The 22,984-nt window shown below is 39.4% G+C and overlaps 2 protein-coding genes across 8 annotated transcripts in view; one reads left to right on the plus strand and one right to left on the minus strand.

Moving 5' to 3' along the window:
* SERAC1 (serine active site containing 1) overlaps window positions 1-9,050 on the minus strand; it is a 30,602-nt gene extending 21,552 nt beyond the window's left edge. For 3 of the 5 annotated variants that reach the window (XR_010743232.1, XM_066315536.1, XM_066315535.1), the window contains exons 1-8: window positions 8,974-9,050; window positions 6,672-6,763; window positions 5,286-5,322; window positions 4,843-4,979; window positions 4,417-4,506; window positions 3,360-3,491; window positions 1,706-1,827; window positions 152-280 (exon numbers count right to left, since the gene is read on the minus strand). Coding sequence is in view for 4 of the 5 variants with exons in the window: in XM_066315536.1 (XP_066171633.1) it covers window positions 152-280; window positions 1,706-1,827; window positions 3,360-3,491; window positions 4,417-4,506; window positions 4,843-4,979; window positions 5,286-5,322; window positions 6,672-6,763; window positions 8,974-9,026 (792 nt within the window). In the remaining variant the exon portion in view is untranslated. Of the gene's footprint in view, window positions 1-151; window positions 281-1,705; window positions 1,828-3,359; window positions 3,492-4,416; window positions 4,507-4,842; window positions 4,980-5,285; window positions 5,323-6,007; window positions 6,187-6,671; window positions 6,764-8,973 lie in introns of those variants that run through there. The other 2 variants (XM_066315538.1, XM_066315537.1) reach the window with 2 other exon arrangements.
* An 18-nt stretch (window positions 9,051-9,068) lies between these two features.
* On the plus strand, window positions 9,069-11,772 carry GTF2H5 (general transcription factor IIH subunit 5). 3 transcript variants are annotated; one of them, XM_066315552.1, is made up of 3 exons: window positions 9,069-9,135; window positions 9,665-9,778; window positions 11,372-11,772. In XM_066315552.1, the coding sequence occupies exons 2-3, from the start codon at window positions 9,744-9,746 to the stop codon at window positions 11,550-11,552; spliced, it is 216 nt and encodes a 71-aa protein (XP_066171649.1). In that variant the 5' UTR covers window positions 9,069-9,135; window positions 9,665-9,743; the 3' UTR covers window positions 11,553-11,772. The 3 variants fall into 3 exon arrangements, with proteins under 3 accessions (XP_066171649.1, XP_066171650.1, XP_066171651.1); XM_066315553.1 differs by lacking the exon at window positions 9,069-9,135 and adding an exon at window positions 9,366-9,451; XM_066315554.1 differs by lacking the exon at window positions 9,069-9,135 and adding an exon at window positions 9,536-9,557.
* Window positions 11,773-22,984: the final 11,212 nt, after the last annotated feature.

Here is a 22,984-nt window from a genome sequence, read left to right on the forward strand (position 1 = left end):
TGTTTACAAGAGATTTTGCTCATGTTCTACAATCACAAAGTGATTATTTTTCTTCCTCTTACAATGATCAAAATATGGAAAAAGGCTTGTATCTTTGCGCTCTGCAGGAACAAAGAACCCAAACAGTTCTGTTCTACAGATGGACACTCACCCTTTGTGCAGCAAGAGTCTGGCTACTTTCACGTAATGCAAGAGATGTGAAGTACTGGACACATGGATCAAGGCCAGTCTGAGGTAAAGATACCAACAACAAGCGAAGTTCATCTTCTATGGGATAATCCTGTGAGAAGCAAGCACAAACAGCTTTTAGCTTATTTTGTTTAAAGCATGAAACAAAATGCAGAAGAGAGAAATATTTTAAATAATGGCATCACCCATACTAATGAGGCCATAAAATATCAACCGTGGCCTTAAGTGCTCTGCAACTTCAGTTTAATAGTTTAGTCTGTAAAGACTTTGGAAACTGATAATTACAAATCCACCACATAAATGATAAGAAGCAAGGTTTACAGTTCATATTTTGGTGACTTTATTCTAATGGTTCCAAAGAGCAGAAGAAAAAACAGTTCCTCTTGGCAGAGTAAACTTAAACTTTCACTCTTAACTACATAGAAATTTTCATAGAATCATAAAATACTTGGAGTTGCAAGTGAACTACAAGGATCATAGAAGTCCAACTCCTGGTCCTGCACAAGACCACCCCATGAATTACACCATGTGTCTGAGAGCACTGTCCAAAAGCTGCTTGAATTCTGTCAGGCTTGGGGCCATGATCCCTTCCCTGGCAAGCCTGTTACCATGCTCAATGACCCTCTGGGTGAAAAACTTTTCCTGATATCCAAACTAAATCTCCCCTGATAGAGCTTCAGGCCATTTTTTTCAGGTGCTCTCACTGGTTGCCAGGGCAAAGAGATCAGTGTCTGCTTCTCAGCTTCCCCTCATGAAGAAGTTTTAACTGCAATGGTCTCCACTCAGTCTCCTCCAGGCTGAACAGACCAAGTAATCTCAGCCATTCCACAAACAGCTTCCCTTCAACGCCCTTCATCATCTTCACTGCCCTCCTTTGGACACTCTCTAATAGTCTAATGTCTTCTTTATACTCTGGTGCCTAAAACTACACACAGCTGATGACATGACTCATCAGACATTCATACATATACTACATATATACACACACATTTAAAACGTGTTAATTTTTAACTTAAAAAGAAAGCAAGGCCAAACTTATCCAATAAGGATTTGCTGACATCCAAAGGCTGGCAGTGAAGAGGTGGGCCTACAGCAGAGTACCACAGTAGTACTGAGGAAGTAAAGGCCTCCAAGAACACACTCTGTATGTAGGATTCTGTCAGTGCCAACAAGGCAAACAAGGATGATTTCTTCATATTGCCTACTGGATAGAGACAAGCAGTGTGTCTGTCAGACTGGTAACGGGCTCAGACTTCACTGCTTGTAAATATGTCATGTGGATATACAGCCCAAGAATAGTAATTGATCAATGCTTCCAACCTCATTTCCTTCCATTATGCCACTCTCTAATGCAGATATACCCCAGGGGTATATCATATATACAGTTTCGTATTTTGGTATTTTACTACTAGTCAGTTACTTCAGAAGAACTTCACTTTCAACAGTTAACAATAAAAGCAGTAAAAAAGAAGCAAGCAACTAAGAATCATCTCATACCTACTTTTCCTTTACTTACAGTCTTAATTTTTGGCAATGGTGGTGGAGGCAGGAAAAAGCGAAGGTCGACATCTTTCGATCGAGCCAAACCTATAGCAGTCCTTTGATCACAGGTTTGAGCAACTGTGCCATACTGATAATCTGTTGTACAAGAACTTCAATGTTAGGGTTAAAACTAATCTTAAATGCTTAATTTTGCTTTAAATGTAGTTTGTCATCTGCTTTGTAAATATACATGAAAAGAAGAACCATTTCTCTGCAGTCTACTAAAAAAACCCCTTTGATTTTCTAACCATAAGTTCCAAAAGTTGAAAACTGCAGATGTTAGACCAGCACCACACTAAGCTGACATACACCTGGGCACTAAATGTTCATTATAGGCCAGTTTGATAATTCAGTGGCAAATTGAAGGAAAGGAAAATATAATCTCGAAGTGGATCAACAGTTTTCTACAAAAATTTGCTTCTATTCCTGTTACTGTTTTACACAAAACTGACAAGCCATTTAAAATATACTTTTCACAGTCGCAGATCAGCAATACTTTTCCTTCGGTGGAGATCATTTACGCCTGCAAACTGAACTCACTGGAGCTGAACACTTTGTCCTAGTTGTGAAAAAATTAACACATACTTTCAGTCCTAAACTTTCTTTGATTTGGTTTGAAGAATCAGGTTAAAAAAAAGCCTGTTTCCCTCATGAGGCAGTTGGCAAGAATAATTAGTGTTTGCGAAATGTCCAAATACTACAACAGTGAGCACTAGAGAGAAAAGGAGATAATAAAAGGCAACTAAGTTCCTGATACTGAACATCTTGTGCTCTGAAATCACCTGCTTACAGTATTTGTCTACAAAGGACAAAGCTCAGTTTTGTCACATCCTAGCTCTCAAACATTTGCAAACACAGTTTGCTGCTGTAAATTCCCTGTGGAAATTATTTAGAATTTTAAAGAGGCAATTTGAAACAAGATGAATCCCATGGTGTGTAATTGCACCAGAAAAGTGAAAGATCCTCAACTGACTAAATTACCAAAATGAGAATCCAGACTAGAATGCCAACTAGTTTATGTAGCCTGGTATGACAGAGGAGGAAACACAAATACACATATACACACATCTCCTTTACTTGGTATTCCAAGGATATTTGCTGCTAGAGAAGAGGGAGAATTTATTACTGTTAAACAATAACTAGGACACAAAATGGCTTACAGATAATGCTTGCACATACAAGCCCTCTACCTTTAATTTGTCATTACTACCTATCAGCTCCTTACTAATTTTTATTAGCTTAAACATGGCCTTAAACTCACTCCTATAGAGGCTTATTAAAAAAAAAAAAAATCCCTGCCAAAACTTGTGATTGCATTATCAATCCCAACAGAAACCCAAGGAACTGAAGAGCATGAACTGCTCTCCCACACCACAGCAATGGTTACAAGCCTCTGTTGGGGAAACAGAGAGAGGCCTGCACTGCACACATCTGCACTGTGTCAGGGCACTAGGAAAGAACAGCTACTTGAAATGTAGTAATTCCCCCACGTTTCAGACCAAGTTTCAGAGCATATTTATGCTTCCTGCAGCTACTTGCTTTTCTTCATATTGTCAGCAGACTTGGAACAGCTAACTGAGACACTGTGGAATTTCTGGTACAAATTAGGCTACATCAGCATACATTACCATGCCAGTGACTGTTGCTTGCCAGGTCCTGTACAGCCTGCAGTCGGATTGCTTTGTCTTCTGATTGACTTCTCTTTAAGAGAAGCCATAAGGCACACTCATGATCTTCTCCATCAAAGGTACTGAATTGTTCTTTGACCAGGAAACAAATGAAATCCAAGTTATTATTAATGAGCATTTTAATCAGCCACATGTATATTTGTGGAGTAAGGAAATACGTAGTTTATTAAATATTTGAATATTACTCATTTACAGTAATTTAGAGTGCAACATTCTAACCTTAAATTAGTACAATAAACAATGACACAATTACATCAATAAAAAGCTGATCCTAAAGTGGTGAGTTTGACTCATTTTGGTGGCAGCAAGTTGTTATTTTGTCTATCTATGTGACACACAACCTCTGGCTGACACTTACCAACCAGAATTACCAGCAGGAGCTGCAAATTATTAGCAACTCTTGAGGCTCTGACCTTGAAGAATTAATTTCACACAATGACAATGGAGATGCACATTGCCATAATCATTTAACAGAGAGTCAAATGAGAATACACAGTGTGCCTCAGGAGCACAGTTTCTGATACAAAAGGAAATTCTTGTTTCAAATTACTTGAAAAAACAGCAACATTGTTCCAAAAAAAATTCGCTGCTTTCAGTTAATATTGTCAATTTTGATGAAAGCCTACCTACTTTTCTAAAGTGAGATTTTGAGAGTATTTCAACCCACAAATACCTTTTTAACACAAAAATTATATCAAATATTAACTTGGCATCTTAACTTTTAAATCTCTTCTGGAACAAGGAAAAAAAACAACCCTCAAATCTCCTCTTAACAATCACTTCCATTTACTTAAAGAAAATAAATTTTTCTACTACACAAAAAATAGACAACTGACTGGTAATCCAGATAAATACAGAAATTGGAAGCTATATTATCACATATAGCTTCTAATGAACATGCTAACTTTGTAAGAAAAAATGGTTTACTTCCTAATTGCCCTACTTCTTACTGTTAAAAAATAATAATCATAGATAAAGTCCTGCTTTCAATACCTACCATCAAAAGGTCTTCGGAAGATTTTAGCTTCTGTTTGTAGAATTTTCCTCACTGCTTTATGGATTTCTTTTCTGGCTTTGTATGTAATACCTACAAGAGTATTTTTATATTACTGGAAGTCTGAAAGACAGTTCCTTCACATCACTTTTCATAACTATATGGAAAAAGAAATACATACACATATACATACAGATGTTATATAAAGAGACTTATCTCATATATAGTGAACTATGTATAGAAAGAACTCTCTTAAAAAAAAAAAAAAAAAAAAAAAAAAAACCAGTCAGCAGCTTAAAATAAATTTGGTGACATTACTTGGTAACAGACTTCAGGAAATACAACTTTACTTGTTATATAAGGGTGACTTCCAGAAGCATTCTATTCTCTTAGAATTCTGTTTTTACAACTCAAACAATTGCATCTTACCTTGATATTCACTTGGACTTAGAGAAGCTGCACGTACATATACATGGGATTTAAGTTTTTCTTGATGTAGAGCTTGAGTATCGATTTGCAGTAACTTATTTAAGGACAGGACTTCATATGTAATGAATACAAAACCTCTTTAAAGAAAAGAAAAACTGTATATGAATATCGACTAAAACAATATAATGAAAAAACACAGCAATCACATTGGTATAAATCATCCACATTTTACAAAATGCATAATAGTCTGCTGATTATTATTATTATTCAGCAAAGTAGAGAAAAGGCTATAAAATACTTGAAATAAGTTATAACTATCAGAAATTGTGCCTCAAGGCTATATTCTAAGGTTCCCTAATATTATCACATTTCTTTAAAGATACACATATTAAAATTTTAACTGTATCCATAAGTTACATATATGCTCATCAGTTACAACTTACCCTAGTATAAGTGATCCAGTTACCTTTGCAACTTTTCCTTGAAAAAATTAAAAACAAATGTCAAAGTTGCGTGCATCACCTCAATATAAACACAGTTACCATTTGATTATCAGACAGTAAGAACACCAACCATTAAGAATAAGCTTTAAAAAACATTTTTGTATTGCTCTCTACCTTTCAAGAAATTATGAACCAAAATTTACAACTGGAGAAAACATTACTTGATTGGGATTTCCTGCTCTCCTAAGCAAGATGATAAAACATATTCTGCCAGTCCTATTTACTCTGACTATTTCTACCCCTCAACTGCATTCATTGCTCAGCTACCAGAATCAACAGTAAACTTTCTCTGCCTGCAACACTACCTGTGATTTGGAACTCCAAATAATTTTAAGGAATTAACTTTTTTTACATGTTGCAGCTATTTCTTCAATGTATATTATTACATACAGGACTTTGTATGTTCTTCGACAAGTCCTGCAGAGTCCCCATAAGAAAATACATTTCTAAAAATAATTCCATTGAATCTAATTTATAAAGCAAAGACATAATAATACATACATGTTACTTGAAACGATTTGCCTTTTAAATGTAATGATTCCTTCCAGATTTCAGCTACTTTGTATCCACAAAGTTGATCTGATTATCTGGATATAAGGATCTCTATACAGAGAAACTCTTATCACTACCACTAACAGCAAACCCAATGGAATACATCTCACCTATCATGAATAATTTCTTTTCCTCAGCATGAATTGGGAGATTTGCCCCACAACCACTGCTACCAGCTTCCATCTTTGTGAGGCCATAAGAATTTTGCATGCAGACAAGAGGCAGCAGCTACATGTTGAAGAAATAACTGCCAGAGAAGTTTGAAAAAAGAAAAAAAATGCAATGCTTCCTGTAGAGCAGAAATTGAAATATCCTATCTTTAATGCTCAGAAATAAATTTCAGAATTGTAAGAATTGTCATCATATGCCAAAGGCCCCCAAAAAACAGAGACTAAGCAGAGCTTTAAGTAAATAAGGAAAAAGAAATAATTGAAACAAGCTTTATTCACTGTTGATGAACGTAACTATTTCATGGTTCTAGAGATTACAAAAAAAAATCAGATACAAGTGAAATTGAGGATAGTTTAAGGAGACCACATTTAGTTAGGGAAAGACCCTCTTCTAGTGTTCCTATCTGTTCCCAGATAATCTGCTGGTATCATATTACACATCACCAGGCAAAGCAAGGTCAGAAGCAGAGAGCAGAAGCAAACAGAAGCTTTTAATTACTAAGTATTCAAGGGCTTAAAACTTAAATATCACTTAATTATACATGGTGTCAGGTCATTCCTATTTATTAACACTTCAGATCAATACATAATGAGCTGTACTTACTGATGTCATTCCAGGGTAGGTGTTTTTTTGTGGCTGGACCAGAGGTTCCTATTTTTCTGTAGCAAAATACACAGTAAGCAGCCACTGACATTCTGCATATTGAGAGGAGAAAGAAAGAAAAAGTAATGATTGATTTGAGAATTACAGCAGAAATCCTGTAGCATTTTTTTCCTGTCTTTTTACAGCTAAGGTCATGATGGCAAAGGCCACAATAAACCATGTTTATGTCATTTTGTTCCATATAAAGCACTCCAATTAAATAACTCTACAAAATTCTCAATTTAATGGGTGGAATTTCAATTATAAGAAAAGTTTAAAGCAGCTCTTTATTAATTATATTACTGCTGACTTTAGTGACTAAGTATCTCCAATTAACTTCTCTGCTTCTAAGCTTCCTTTCTGACTTCTTAGTCATGCTTCCCTAAATACCAGATATGGTCCTATCTCCATCAAGACATTACTCAGTATGACATGGGCTTCAATATAACTCAGTAACCAACTGCTTTTAAAAGTTCATAATTTATTGTGTTGGCAAGCAAGCCTTTCATTTTGACTAACAAGGCCTAAAGAACTACTACATATAAACTAACACTTTTTGCATGCATTGCAGAAGTAACATGAAACTTGTATTTTCTAAGTGAAATTTTAGTGTGTGCATTAATACTAACTGAAATATTGAGATAATGTGTTTAAAGGGATGTAAAAACCGGTATCTCTCACACCAGTATCTCTCAAACACTCATCAAATTCTCGTCAAGTTAGGGCTCTGTTACCACAATCACAATTAACTCAAAATGATAAAATGTCACATGTGTAAACCTGATGTTGAAATATGGAAGCCTGATACCCTCCTTGAATTTAAGGTAATCTCTGCAGACCAACAAAAGTGCTTATATCACTTTTATCGTCAGTGCCCACCATCTCTAAACAAGGGGACTCTTTTTGTGTCCTTCTTTTAACATATCTTCTCTCATTTCCCCCAAAATTTTGATTTTTCCCTTCTCCCTTGCTTGTGTTTGGGAGATTTTTGAAAACAATCAGCAGTACCCCAGCACTATCACAATCACTGCAGATTGCTTTTTGACTTCTGTCATTTCAACAGAGCACACCACACTGGGAAACACTTTTAAGAGTGATAATCAGTCCTCTAGAGAAAATCTCCCCTGCCTCCAAACTCTTCATGTCATGATAGTTCTTTTATTCACAGAATCACAGTACTCACACCTACTCTTCTCTCTAGCCACAGTCTGAAATAAACATATGGTTCAGTGACAGCAGGTACCACAATTACTAAAATTTAAAACATGCATCTGCAAACACAGGAGGCCAAAGCGAACACCACTTCTCTGTTGCCAGGAGTTTCTCTTCAGGTCCGAGGGCAAGCATCAAACGTTAAGGGTCTGGAGCTGACCTTAAAGATCTCCTAATCCCAACACCCCTGCCACGAGCAGGGAGACTCCCACCAGACCATGCTGCTCATGGCCTTATCCAGCCTGGCCGTGAACAACTCCAAGGCTGGGGCATCCACAACTTTCCTGAGAAATCTGTTCCAGTGTCTCACCACCTGCACAGTCAAGAATTTCTTTCAAAGCAGCTAATCTAAATGTCTCCTCTTTTCGTTTGTACCCATTACTCCTTGTCCTACACTACAGTTCCTGATTAAGTGTGGCTCTCTGACTTCCCTGTAGGACCCTTCAGACACTGGAAGGTCGCTTGGGGTCTGCATGCAACCTTATCTTCTCTAGGCTGAACTGCCCCAACTTCCTCAGTTTGTAATCGTAAGAGAAGTGCTCCAGTCCTCTTATGAACTTCATGGCCCTTCTCTAGACTCTAGACTCTCTCAGCGCCATGTCTTTCCGATGTTGGGGACCCCAGGCGCGGTGTCACCAGAGCGGAGCGGGCGGCAGGATCGCCTCCCTGGCCCCGCTGGCCCGGTTCAGCCCTCGGGGCTGCCAGCGCTCGCTGCCGGCTCACGCCGAGCTGCCCATGCTTAGGGACATACAAACGCAATGCGAAAGGATCCATTTCGCGCCCTGTTTCACAGCTGGTCCAGGCAGCTCCGAGCCCCGTCCCTACCCGCTTCGCGACTGCGCAACTGGGGCGTATTAGGAAAAAAAAAACAACCACAACAAAACCACCACTGCAAACCCAACTTTAAGCAATGCAGCACGTAAACAAGCAAGGACACGGGGGCGACTCCGTGCCTCCTTCCAACGGGGAGGAACAAAGCACCGGTTACCCCGAGCCCCGGCCCCCCGCCCTGTGCCGGCCGCCATCCCCGCGCCGGGGCCGCCGCTCTCACCTTCCGCCCGCGCCGCCGCTCCCTGCGCGGCCCCGCGCGCCGCGTGACGCCATCGCGCCGCCGGCAGCGCCGGCCAATCCGCGGGCGCTGCCCGGGGCCCGCGTGCGCGTGCGCGGGCAGGGCACTTCCGCCGGCCGGGGAGCGGCGGGGAGGGGGACGGCGGTGAGGGAGGGGGGGCGAGGGAGCGGGAGCGAGGCAGCGGGGGCGAGGGAGCGGCGGTGAGGGATCGGGGGCGAGGCAGCGGGGGCGAGGCAGCGGGGGCGAGGCAGCGGGGGCGAGGCAGCGGGGGCGAGGGAGCGGGAGTGAGAGTGAGGGAGCGGGGGCGAGGCAGCGGGGGCGAGGCAGCGGGGGCGAGGCAGCGGGGGCGAGGCAGCGGGGGCGAGGCAGCGGGGGCGAGGCAGCGGGGGCGAGGCAGCGGGGGCGAGGCAGCGGGGGCGAGGCAGCGGGTCCAGCGGGAAACCCTCTATCTGCCGCGGAGGTGAGGGGCGGGACCGGGCCCCCTGGGAACCCCTCTGAGCAAGGCGGAGGGGACGGGTGGGTGAGAGGGTTCGGGTCTCTTGGGAACCCCTCTGACCAAGGTTGAGGTGAGGGGCAGGAGGGACCAGCAATTCCGCTGCGGAGTGGGTTGTCGTAAAGACTCTTTGAGTTTAACCGAGGCGTTGTTTGTTTGTTGGGGGTGTTGTGCGTTCAGATTTCCTGTGGTCGCCAGTGCGATCCAAAGCAGGGCTTGCTCTTGCCGACTCTCCAGTGCTCGTAAAGGAACCGGGAAGATGGTGAATGTCCTGAAAGGTGTTCTGGTTGAGTGGTGAGTAACAGCATTTACTGCATCTCCTTGTGTCAAAGACTGTGTTTCTTTAAACCTGGAGCTAATCTAAGTTATTGAAGAGACCAGACAAAAGGAATTGTTGTGGGGAAGGGTGATGCTGAACAAGCAGAGAAGAGTACGGCCATTGGGGGAAGAAAGAGAAGGCAATTGTAGATAATCCTAATTCCAAACTCACATTTTTCTTTTCAAGAGACTGTTTTCCGCTCATGCCTAACCTCCTTAAAGAAAAGAAACCTCTAATGAATATGGGGTAAAAAAATGATGGCAAAATGTTAGCAATCGCATTGTTAAAAAAATACAGTTTTTCAGAATGTATAATAGTCTGGAGATTATTTTAATTTTGCAAAGTAGAGAAAAGGATATAAAATGCTTAAAATAAGCATTAACTGTGAGAAATTATGCTTCAAAGCTATATTCTATCATGTCTGATGGTCCCCCAACATTGTCACATTTTTTAAAAGGTACACAAAAATTTTAGCTGTATATGTAAGTTATCTATATGATTGTCAGGTGCAACTTACCCTAGTATGAATGATCCAGTTACCATGGCAATTTTTCCTTGAAAATATCAGATGCTCCCTTTTGTTCTTTATATTGCTTGCAAACAGAGTTTCTTACTGTTGCTGTTTGTGAAAAAAAGTATTTCTCTGCTGATTCTTGAGGGAGATGAGGTAATCTTTCTTTTCCCCTTTCTTGTTTGCTTTTTTTTGAATCAGCCCTAGACTGAATTCCATGCAAGGCTAACATGTGGTTCTGTTTGTAGATCATATTCAAAAGGAATGTCCTTGGAGTTTCTAAATGTCAGTTTTTAGTATAGGTGCAATGTACCTGTTTTCATATAATCTCATCTCTGGACTGAGACTCAGGCCCCTGGCTATCTCCAGAATAAAAAGAAGCATCACTCAGGATTTGTGGGGTCATTGTATGGCATTATATGATGTGGGAGATTTTTGCTGTACACTTAATCTGTTAATATGTTTGCATCTATGCAAATCTATCTCTTGCAATCTATGACTGCATAAAAGGAGTTTCATACTTCCAAAATGTTTTCTTCTAAACATTTAAATTTAATTTAGAAGGTGACATCATGACTGTTCAGCTAGAGTGTGAGAAATGCACAATTCTAGTATGAGCACTCTTTGTCTGTGCTATACTACTTTGAGTGAGAACTGTGTTCTCTTGTCTTTTGGTTATCCTTATGCTTTAAGAAGACATGTTTTTATGAGGCTGTTGCTGAAAGTGGAAGTTCAGTCTTGCCTTTTGAGTTTTAGTTTTGGTTTGGTTTTTTTTTAAGCTGCCTTAGCAGCAGCAGCAGCAGCAGATGGGAACTTCTCTGCTAGTCAAGCAGCTGGTTCTACTCATTAGACTTCATTGCCAGTTAATTTTTGTCTCTATAGTAACCAAAACTACTTGGAAAGAAGCAGCTTTTACTAAAGCTTCACAAACTGTTTAAGTTGTGAGTGACTCTTGAAATTAATTCTAGTTTTCCTAAAATCTTTGTGAGTGTCTTTAAATGGTGTTTCTTCTGTTTGTAACTGTGAGATGGGATCTGATACGTGTTTGTCTTTACAGTGACCCAGCAATGAAACAGTTTCTGCTCTACTTGGATGAATCAAATGCTTTGGGAAAGAAGTTCATCATACAAGACCTGGATGAAACTCATGTCTTTGTATTAGCTGAGTTGGTCAACTTCCTCCAGGAGAGAGTGGGCGAGTTAATGGACCAGAACTCGTTTCCTATTACTCAGAAGTGAGAAAAACCAGAGAAATGAGATGGCTGCAAGTTTTGCAACAGTGAATTTCAATAGTCTGGGTTGTTACTGTTTTAATAGATAATACTGTAGTATGTAAGTTCTACACAGAAGTTGCTACTATAGGAAATGCATCATTTTCATAGGCAAAGTAGACTTGAATTGGATTTTGTTTCTCATTTTGAAAGTATGTGGTATCTTTATTAAAATGCTTAAAATTATACACTTGAGGAGTTCCCTTGAAAATTTTTGATGCATGCTCTCTGGTTTTCCTTTAGGCTTTCATCTTGCAAGGTGATATGACCCAAAAAGTAGAGCAGTGTTTCTCTATTGAATTGCTGTATGAGGTCCTCTGACGTGTTGTGTTCCTGTTTGTGATTGAATGGGATTATAGTGTGACTGATAGAAAGTAAAGAATGTCTGTTCAAGTATGATCTGTGCTTGATGGAACATCTCTCTCCATTGGAGGCATGGTCAGATACTGCTCTGACTTGATGGGTTTTTTACAGCAAGATGAGAATTGGTGTGAGTGTTTTGTTATGTTGTTTGGGGTTGAGATTGTTGCGGGGTTTTTTGTTAAAACATGTTACAAATGCCCTGTACTTCTTGCCTGCTTTTACCAAGGCTTTGCTGTCCGAGTTGTTCTGAGACTGGGGAATGGTGGTGAGAGTTTGGAGGGGAAGGATGGATATGGGGGATTGGGACAGCAAAATCCATTGCCCTAGATCATCGTAAATAAAAAGGGTAACAGAAATGGGAGACCAGTCCCATTCATTATAGGTATAATTGCTTGTATTTTTTCGCTGAAGCTGGTAGTCACAATAAGTTACATGATCAGACTCCCATGCTCTACCTAACAAACAAGAAAGCTGGGTTTGAATTTTTGGTAACTTTTTTTTTTTTTCAGATTAGTTCTTTCTCCCCTATTGTCTTTAACTGCAAAGAAAAAACTTTGTAGTGTTATGGTTTGGTTGTTGTGGGTTTTTTACACTCTGTTGTTAACTTTAGCTCAGACACTGGCTTGATTTTCAGACCTACTCATGTACATCACATAGATGCCATCATTTTTGTCTTTGAAAAAAAGAACAAGTATAAAGAGAAAGACTTTTGTAAGGAACAGTTTTCCTTACTGACTCTCCCACTACTGCTTGCTTCTCATGTCCAGCAGATATCAGATTAATTGGTGGGTTTGTCCTTGTTCAGATTGGTTATTTGGTTTGCTTTTTTTTTCTCTCAGGAATAGGGAATCTTCAGGAGAAAGTTTCACTCCATGTTTTAAATCAAAAAGCTGTCCAAAGAAAGTTCTGTAGAATTGTGTTTATTCAGGCTCATGTGGATGAGCAAATAGCCCTGTAAAATTTAATGTCCTGTCTTTTCTGGTACCTTCCCTTTTCCCTGACTGTATAGAAAAATGAGTTTTGGTCCGAGTTGTTTAATCTCTTTCTTTCACAACTGGGTGCTTCCCTGGTCATGTAGATTAAGAACCAGCTACATGTCTTTACCTGAAGTAAGAAGTTTAAATCTTAATTAAGAATTGTGATGGTTCCTTACCTCTTTCTTGAGATTGATCTCAAGAGACTGATCAAACATTGACCTCATAACTGTTATTTTGTGGAAGATTATTTGGTGCTCATTTACTGGAGAAATAATCAGTTTTAACATGGCATAACTTACTACAATTTATTTAGAAGTGTCTGCCTACTTTCTTTGGAATCCTAGTTTATTTTCCATCCAGATTCTGCTGAAAGGTAAATCATCCATTGCTCTCTCTTCAAATGACAGCATTTGAAAAGTCATGTTTGGAATTCTACATGTTAGGCTTCTCTGTATTTACCTTGTCTAGTGCTCCATTTCTATTGTGATTTTCCTTTTCAGTCTATAATAAACTTCTTGCAGTTCTTATATTTTTCTCCTGGTTAATTGTACAGCTTTGCTGCTGCATTCCCTGTATTTTAGCTTGTATTTACAACTGATAAATGGCTTATGTAGTACAGAGGGATAGAAGTTCCAAACTGTATAAACTGAACAGTTGGGCATGCATTCTCTTACTCTCTGCTCTCAATTTGGGTTTTTTTTGCGCAAAGAAGTTCATGGACCTCTAAACTTCTAAACCTCTAAACTTCAGTGAATTCTTTTGATCCTTCCTGTACCCTAACAAGGTGTAACCAATTTTGTGCTGGAAGAATAAACAAAAGATGTAAAGATGTAAATTGATATATGTAGTCTAAGGAGCCAAGTTCACTGTAGTTCTTAGGGAAAAAAGGGATCTTGAATCAGGCAGTATGGTAAAGGAAATCCAAGGAGGAGACTTAGAACTTGAGTATGTGTATGAATTTAAAAAGCCGACAGACAAAAAACCCAAGCAAGGGTTTCTGGGATTTGAATAAACCTGGCCCTCTGAAAGGTTTTGATTATTTTTAAATGCATGTAGTCCTGTAACTTATATGCTTCAACAACATTTGGCCAGATGGGAGAAAAGTAAATACTAGTGTTAAAAACATCCATATATTTTCAGATAGCCAGCATTTACATATACATATTTTAAATATTTGTGCTGGTTTTCATTCAGGTGTGAAATACTATGGGTGAGTACAGCTTGGAATGAAACACTGTGCTAAAGATACATTTTTTTAAAGGCTGGAAACATTTGAGAATAAAAGGTTTAGGGGATCCATTTGGATATATCCATGCTTTGATAATAAGAGTTGATAGGGTGAGAAAATCAGCTCTTACTGTATTTGGAATATAGTATGTTAACTTAATGTTTGTATCCATAACTAGTAACTTCACTTTTTTGCTAGTATCTAGCACAGAACTATAGTGTTCTCAGGTCTTGCTTGAGCAGCAAAAATAGAACTTGAATGACAGACTTGTTGCTGCTTGTAAAAGCACCAAATCTTGTCTTGAAGGGCTTTCACTGCGCACTTTTTGCTTTCAGTTTGAGTTAAAATTACTTTATGTTCCGGAAGAAGAGCATGGTGGTTCAATTACATAAAACAGACTTGACCTTCATTTATTACTTGCTGCTTATTTATACTTAGATCTAAATAGGATTTGAAGTTCACTTGTTAGCATTTTGTGATGTAAACAGTTGCTCCAGTGTAGTCATTGTAACTTGAACATGCTCATAAATTCTTGTTTTGTTAACACATACAGAAGCTAAAGAGTTGTATTTGACAGAAAGATGAGACATCTCTAAAGCAAGGTAAGAGAATAACTCAAACAAAATGTTATGTGGGAAGAGAGGGATGGAAACTGAAAATTGAGCTTCCTAGTGAAATAAAGCAACAACATCTCATTTTTATTGAAGATTATACTATTAAATTTGAGATTTTTGTTCCAAACCTCAGAGTTTAAAAAAATTCTGTTTATTAATGGTCTTCAAAGAAGGCTATGTGAAAACATGTCAGATATTTAGATAGTTTTATAAATTGTGGGATAAACTAATTCTGGAGAGGGACTTATTTTAGCATGGAGGTTGGCAGCACAATGAATATGACCCTGGTTGGTCAGTACAGATAGGGGTTGTAATTACTTGGTTTGCTTGTGACCAATACCTGAGTCCCCTTCCTTCTCTCTAGTACAACGGCTAGCTCAGGAAGAGTAACTGTCCAGTGCAGTAAAGAAGGAAATAACCAACAATCACTAGAGAGAATGGATGTGTCCTCAAGAAAGAAAATAGAGATTGCTGTTGAAAGAAAATAGAGAATGCTTCGGGAAATTCTACCATTTTACCTGAGAGAACCAGACTGAGTGGATCTGACTCTAATCACAGGCAGTATCTAAACTGCCTGTGTTTCACAAAAAAACTAGGCATCTGAATTCATTTGAATTATAGTGGTTTTGTTTATTTTCTTAATGTACTTATAATGACATTTGGCAAACTTGGGGGTTTTTGTTTTTTTGTTTTTGTGATGTAGTGGTGAGAGCTGGATGGCTGGATGATGCACTGTACTAAACCTCCTCCAATGGCTGTTGTACATTAAGAAATCCTATTTTACAGTCTTTTCAGGTTTGTAGGATGAATTCAAAAGCATATCCTCTGATTCCCTCTTTTTTTCCCTAATGTGCCATAACAACAGATTTTACAGTTTTTTCTCACTCAACTGCAGGGCCACCTCATGTGTGTGAGAACAATCCAGAGAACATGTATTTTATACATTAACAGGATTGTTTACTGTGAGCTGAAGTAAACAAAATTGTTTACTGTGAGTTGAAGCTAATGGTATTTCATGGTATCATTAAAATTACTTAAATTTAAGCTTTCTTAGTTGGCATCTTCATCACAGAAGTTCAGTCGGCCCCTAGGCTGAGCTTACTAAAGTAGGGCACTGAAGAGCATATATAAATGTGTATAAATACGTCTATATCTATATATATATATCTCAACCACTCTTTAATCATATAAACCAACATGGTTTTGCTCTTAAAATCAAACAGTAGGCCATTGAAGAAAACAGTAAATGTTCATAATAATTTTTTTGCACTTCCAAATTCCATATAAATTTCCACACTGACTCCTTGCTTATCCCTCAAATGATCCCACTGAAGCTCATGGTGGTTGCTGTGAAATGAGTGCATTACTCAGTATGTTAGAACTGGGTGTTTATTTTGTAATTTAGACTGTGGCAAGGCCTATATGTGCTGTACAAAAATCAAGGATTCAGAATAAGATGAAGTTCACAGTGATGAAAGAACAGTTTCTTCCTAAACTAAGTCATTATATTTGGGGTTGTGACTTAGCAGTTAATCAGACATTTAAACAATAGGATATCTGATACAAATTTTATGTAGACCAGGTTTGGGGTTTTTTTCCTAAATGAGGAATATTTGTAATATTTTACCAATCTTTGTTTCATATAAGAAGATTTTCAGGACTGAAGAGCTGACAGTTTGAAGGCAGACCAGTAAGGGGAGCTCTTGCCAATATTTTAAGCTTCTTTGAAAAATATTGTTCCAGCCTGGGCAATGGTGGATCAGAGACTTACCGTGCTTGGGAACACCAGACATGCTTTCAGCTAGAGATGAAGATTTGTCTTTAAAGGGTCCTTCTAAGAAGATATTCACTGTTGGCTTTTTTGGAATATTTTTAGCTCAGAAATTTCTTAGCTGTTTAGGTATCCAGTGTTTTCTCTTTAGCGGAGGTACACAGCCATGTTGCATTAAAATGATGAGTCTGAAATGTGGTCTTCCCATCAGCTGTTACTGCTAGGTCTGTGTATCTCCACATCATGAGCCTGCTTTTGAAGTTGCTTCATATGAAGTTACATAATTTTTAGTGAGTGTAAATCAAAAGAAGTCATTGTTGATAAGAAGTAAGATTTCTGATTTTTTTTCCTCTTTATTTCCTCGTAATACAAATTGCATGTGATTGTAGGGTACCTGTTGATTTGATTCCTAAAATCACATGCTTCATACTGTGTGGAAGACCACAAAACATTCAATCTTACTATATTTCAGTCTGCACTGGGATTTCTGCATCTTTATCCCTACAGTGTTGCTTATAGTGCATGGAAATGCGACATACAGAAAGTTTTTCCCTCATTAGCCCCCAGATGAGTGGCTTTATTGGTTTACACATACATAATGGTAAAACTCAGTACATTCCCCAACCAAACAAAAAACTGCAACACCTACGAATTAGGTTTTAGTATGAGATGCAAATGCCCTTAGGACTTTGAATATTAGGGATTGTATTTTTTATACAGACTGAAAAAGTAATTTTCTCACTTCTGATTGCTTAGCACTAAAAAAGAAGGTTAAGACTAGAAACAGACTATAAAATTGCTGCCCAGTGGAAAAAAAAATTAAAGTGAAATTTTCAGAGCATTACTGCTAGCTTTTAGCTTTTTGTGCTTCAGCAATTCTAGTTGTTAATAACAAGGAGTGTAAGGTTCCTGGAAGAAATCTTAAGGTTCATAATACCCATGCAGGAATGTGCTTAAACACACCAAAGAAAACCCATCCAAAACCAAAACTGACAGATAATTGATTAGCCACATAACTAGCCCCTCAGGAAAGAAACAGCAAGGAAAATTTCTGGATGAGTACAGATTGAAGGAGTTGGCTGTCAGAGCTGTACAGCTGTTCATTTTTCTATTAGAGAAAAGATGGGTCTATTACGGGTCCAGCTGTAAATTGCAGGATGTGCAGAGCCATGGGTACCAGTGAAGCTGTGAAGAGCTCACTTGCAGATGAGACAGTATTGCATGTTTCTGCAGTGTTGGCATTGCTCATACTGTCAGTAGAGAGAGGTATGTGCTCCCAGCAAATCATCTCTTACCATTTCATGTGTTGTGCTCCTCATGTATCAAACCTAGAGGGGTGAGATGGGAGGGCAAAAGAGAAAAATGGCAGGAAAGAGGAAGAAGAGTATTTGAGGCTTGTAACTATTATTTCATGTTAATTCTGAAATTGAACAAAATCAGAAGGAGCATAAAGATCAAAAAATTTACTTGCAATTAACTAGATCTTAATTGGTAAGCAAGTTTCTGTGTTTATGTAACCAGAGACCAAGCTTTCTTAATATTACACCTACTGTTCTACTTTGCTCTGTCCTGAATGGGACCACTTTTCTCTGTGGAATGGTAGTGTAGTTTTACTTCCTCTTAATCTCTTCATTCTCCTACACTGGCAGCTCTATTGTGTGTAAGACATATTTTGCATGGGTGTCATATGTATATCATTAGATATACAGGTATTCCAGAAGCTAGAGTTTCAGCAGAAGTGAGTAACGCTGGAACAATGATGACCTTCTGTATCATCAACCAGCTCGAAATTAAAATATGAAAGAGAAAAATTCTCTTCAGCTGCAAAATGAAGCATGCTCCCTATATTTGCTTTTACTTTTGGTCTAAACAGACATTAATTTTATCTTTTGATTTTAGGAAAGTTATAAAATCAGAATAAAACTGAAGAAAAAAGAAACCTGGTTTCTTAATGAATATCTGAAATCAATATTATTGAGTACAACCATATCAAGGCCAATGCAATAAAGGACTGTGACAGCTTCTAGTGTTGGTTGGGTTGCCTTTTGGGCAGAGGGAGCTGCAAATAGCATTTGAGAGGAGCCCTAGCGGAGAGATGAGGAGTGGCCAAAGCTAAGCATCTGACCAAATCTGTCAGGACTAGGGAACCCGAAGTCTCGGAAATGTGTTCCTTTTTGGCATTGAATAGGGTTTTTTAAAGCTATTTCTGCCTGTTTAGCCTGCTGTGTGACAGCAGGAGCCAGAAGGAGCTGTAGGGAGTGGGAAGGAACAATTCTGAGGGTGGATGTGTTTCAGAAGGTGGTTCCTAAAGTAGTTTGCTGCAAGTATGAAAAACTAGACCAAATTGAGACTGTCTTCTCAATGTGCAGTTATTCTAGCTCATTTTTAAGTATAAACCAAAAGAAACTGTGAAGATCCTATAAAAAACTTCCATTGTTTGACTTGGTAGCTATGAGAAGCAACCCCCTACACCTCTAAATTTGAAAGTGAAGGAAGCTTTCATGTAATGCTTTTTTTCATTGCTATTGTAGTTACATGAATATCATAACCAAAGTAAGTCATAAAAACAAATAGAGAAGACTATGAATATCTGTGAAAGTCTACCTGGGCTTTACCTAGAGCCTTTGACACCATTTCCCACTGCATTCTCCTCGAGAAACTGGCTGCTCATGGTTTGGCTTGGCACTGTTTGCTGGGTAAAAAGCTGGCTGGATAGCAGGGTCCAGGGAGTGGTGGTGAATGGTGCTGCACCCAGCTGGTGGCCAGTCATGGGTGGTGTTCCTCTAGGCTGCTCCCCTGGGGCCAGTCCTGTTAAACTACTGGCAGTGGTCTGGAAGAGGGGATTCAGTTCACCTTCAATCAGTTTGCAGGTGACACCAAGGTAGGTGAGAGTGTTGATCTGCTGGAGGGCAGGAGGGCTCTGCAGAGGAATCTGGGCAGGCTGGATCAATGGGCCAAGGCCAGTGGTTTGGGGTTCAATAAGGCCAAGTGCTGGGTCCTGCCCTTGGGTCACAACAACCCCAGGCAGTGCCACAGGCTGGGGGACAGTAGCTGGGAAGTGGCCTGGCAGAAAAGGACCTGGGGGTGCTGCTCAGCAGCAGCTGAACACGAGCCAGCTGTGCCCAGGTGGCCAAGAAGGCCGATGGCATCTGGCCTGGGTCAGCAATGGTGTGGCCAGCAGGAGCAGGGCAGGGATTGTCCCCCTGTGCTCGGCACTGGTGAGGCCACACCTCGAGGGCTGTGATCAGTTCTGGGACCCTCTCAACAAAGATGTTGAAGTACAAGAATGAGTCCAAGAAAGGGCAACAGAGCTGGTGAAGGGTTGGAGCACAAGTCTTACAAGGAGCTAGGGGTGTTTAGCCTGGAGAAAAGAAGGCTCAGAGGAGACTTTATCACTCTTTACAGCAACCTGAAAGGATTGAAAGGAAAGGCAGTGGTGGGGTGGGAGTTGGTCTCTTCTCCCAGGTAATGCGTGATAAGAGGAAATGGCCTCCAGTTTTGCCAGGGGAGGTTTAGGTTGAATATTAGGAAAAATTTCTTCGCCAAAAGGTTGGTCAGGCATTGGAACAGGTTACCCAGGGAAGTGGTGGAATCACCAGCCTTGGAAATGTTGAAATGGCATGTGGATCTGGTACTTGGGGGTACAGTCTAAAGGTTACCACGGCAGTGCTGGATTAACAGCTGGACTTGGTGATGTCAGAGGTCTTTTCCAACCTTAATGATTCTACAGCATGCTTACTCTGGGAGAAAGAGACCTTTTCTTGCTCAACAATAGTTCTTAAAATTTAGGGAGGAAAAGGATTTTGCAGTCCTTACGCTGAGTGGCATTACTTTGAGGTGGGGGTCTCAAGGGGGAACAAACATAGAAAATTTGAGTGCTAATAAGGATAACCAGACCTTTCACATCTAGAATTTATTTTTGTGTCCTTCTTACACTAGGATTAAAAGGATCAGTGAAATCCCTAATCAGGTATTCATGAAAGTAAGGGGTGTTTCTTATATAATTTTGTTTGGACACAGAGCTGCTTTCTATAATTGTATTATACCTTGCTAAAACCATTAAAAATGCAAAAACTCATCAGAAAATGCAGTGCATTTTTCTAGTCTTAAATCTAGGTTGAAATGTGGGGGTTTTCCAGTGGAATAAATGGACTTAAATATTTGGTCGTGTTCCTTTATAAAGCTACCCACAACAATGCAGGCATTATGCTGGGTTTGATTTGGGTTTTTTTTTAAAAAATAAAATTTGATTTTGCAACACTCTCTGCATTTGTTATATCTTCTAAAATAGAAGGTGATAGTACAGGGTATAATAATTTGGGAGTCTGGTGCTAAACTGTGCTTAAGACCTTGAATATTTTGGCAGTTTTTCCCTTATTATTTCACATTTTTTGAGAATTCTGTCTTTATTTTTGTATTTGAATATTATTGCCATTGAATTTGGGAAAAAAAAAAAAAAAAAAAAAGACTGCTTAAGCTTTGCTGTGCTGTCATTTTACTTAAACTGCTTGTGAGACCACACTTGGAAATAAGAGGTTTTGAAGAAATTATATATGGCATGGGTCTCTGTAGGTTTAAGCTGAAAAAGATATAAATTTATATCTCAGGCATTAAGGCACTTGTCTGAAAAGCCTAGGGACCTTGGAAGTACTTCCACCAGCTGCTATTTGTTTTAATATTCTAATGTGCTCTTTGCTGAGAAAGTCATATTAATTGATCTTTTTCATATTGTAGACATATTCAAAGGGCTCACTCTGAACTAGGGTTTCATAATGCTAAGTTTCTTGTGAAGTGCATAAAAAGGAAGTCTAACCTGATGCAGTAAGTGGAATAGGCAAAATCACTCTGTTTAATAGAGTAACACAGAGATAGTCATATCTATTTCTCCTGGCCCTCCTTAGTACCCATTTCAAGTTTAATTTACCATTCTTCAATGTAATTGATCACTACTGTATGGACCAGCACAATATTTTTCATATTCCAGAACTCTCATTGAAATTCTGGGAGTATTAGCTTCTTTCATGATGTCATCAAATACCCTACAGGTATTCATTCTCTTGCTGACTGACAAATGCAGGTTTTTCTCCTCCTCTCTTTTCATTTGATGCCTTCAGTTTAAAATTTTCAAGTCCTTCAATTCATGACTATGTACTATCATATTTAGTCCTCTTCTTTTTAGTGGTCTGCTTCTGGGGATCATCTACCGTTTTCTGAATGATATACCTCTTTTGAGTCTAGGCTGTATTGTTGATCCTCAAGTTTGTGTGATCAGCAAATTTTATTAGCACACTCATGTTTTTGTTCTAAGGTCACCTAACAAAAATATTTTAAAGGTCATTGTCATGACTAGTTCTTCAGGGACTCCATTTATTGTACCTCCTCAGTCTGTTTTCTTTGGAGCACCATCCACTGCCACATTTAACTAGTTTTGATCCCTTGCCATCTGTACTAATCTTCATCTCTTCAGTTATTATCTTATGTGGCATTATTTGGAATATTATGTAAAGTTTAAAAAAAAAAAAAAAAAAAAGAAAAAAAAAAAAAAAAGAAAACACAACCCACACATGAATATATTTCCCTTGTTTAGCACTGTAGTGGTTTGATCCTGGCTGGATGCCAGGCACTCACCAAAGCCATTCTATAACACCCCTCCACAACTGGACGTGGGGGAGAAAAGAGTTCACAGGCTGAGGTAAGGACACACCATTTCACTCACCAAATACTGCCATGGGCAAAACAGACTTGAATTAGAGATATTAATTGAATTTATTACTAACAGAATCAGAGCAGGATAATGAAAAGTAAAATAAGACCTTACAAACACCTTCCCCCTTCACCCCTCCCTCCTTCCCAGCTCCACCTCTTTCCCCTCAGTGGTGCAGGAAGACAGGAAATGGAGATTCTGGTCACAATTTTATCACTTTATCAAGTTTATCACAATATGTTTCTCCCACTACTCAGGGAGAAGAGTCCTTCCTCTGCTCCAGGGTGGGGTCCCTCCCACAGGAGACTGCTCTCCATGAACTTCTCCAGTGTGAGTCCATCCCATGGGCAAGTCCTCCCCACACTGCTGCAATGTGGGTCACCCTTCCCTGTAGTGCAGTCCTTCAGGCACAGCCTGCTCCAACCTAGGCTCCCCATAGGATTGCAAATCCTACCAGGAATCCTGTTCCAGTGTGGACTCCTTTCTCCAAGTGTCTGCAGGTCGTGTTTGCCCTGTTCAGGTCTTGAAGAAGGGGGGAAAGAAATATATGTGAAAGGTTGGAGCTGCTTCCATGACAAAAAGGAAGCAGGAAGAAACTGGACTGAACAGCCAGGCAACTGGAAGGTTTGGTAAATCCTCATTCAGCCTGGCTATTCATTTCCTCAGCTATGGAGGAAATCCTTAGTCTGTTGGGGAATCTGCCCAGGTAAGTTGACTTGTTTCTCTTTCTCTGATGTGTTCCT

Source organism: Sylvia atricapilla, chromosome 3, assembly GCF_009819655.1.
Source record: "Sylvia atricapilla isolate bSylAtr1 chromosome 3, bSylAtr1.pri, whole genome shotgun sequence".
Classification (NCBI taxonomy): domain Eukaryota; kingdom Metazoa; phylum Chordata; class Aves; order Passeriformes; family Sylviidae; genus Sylvia; species Sylvia atricapilla.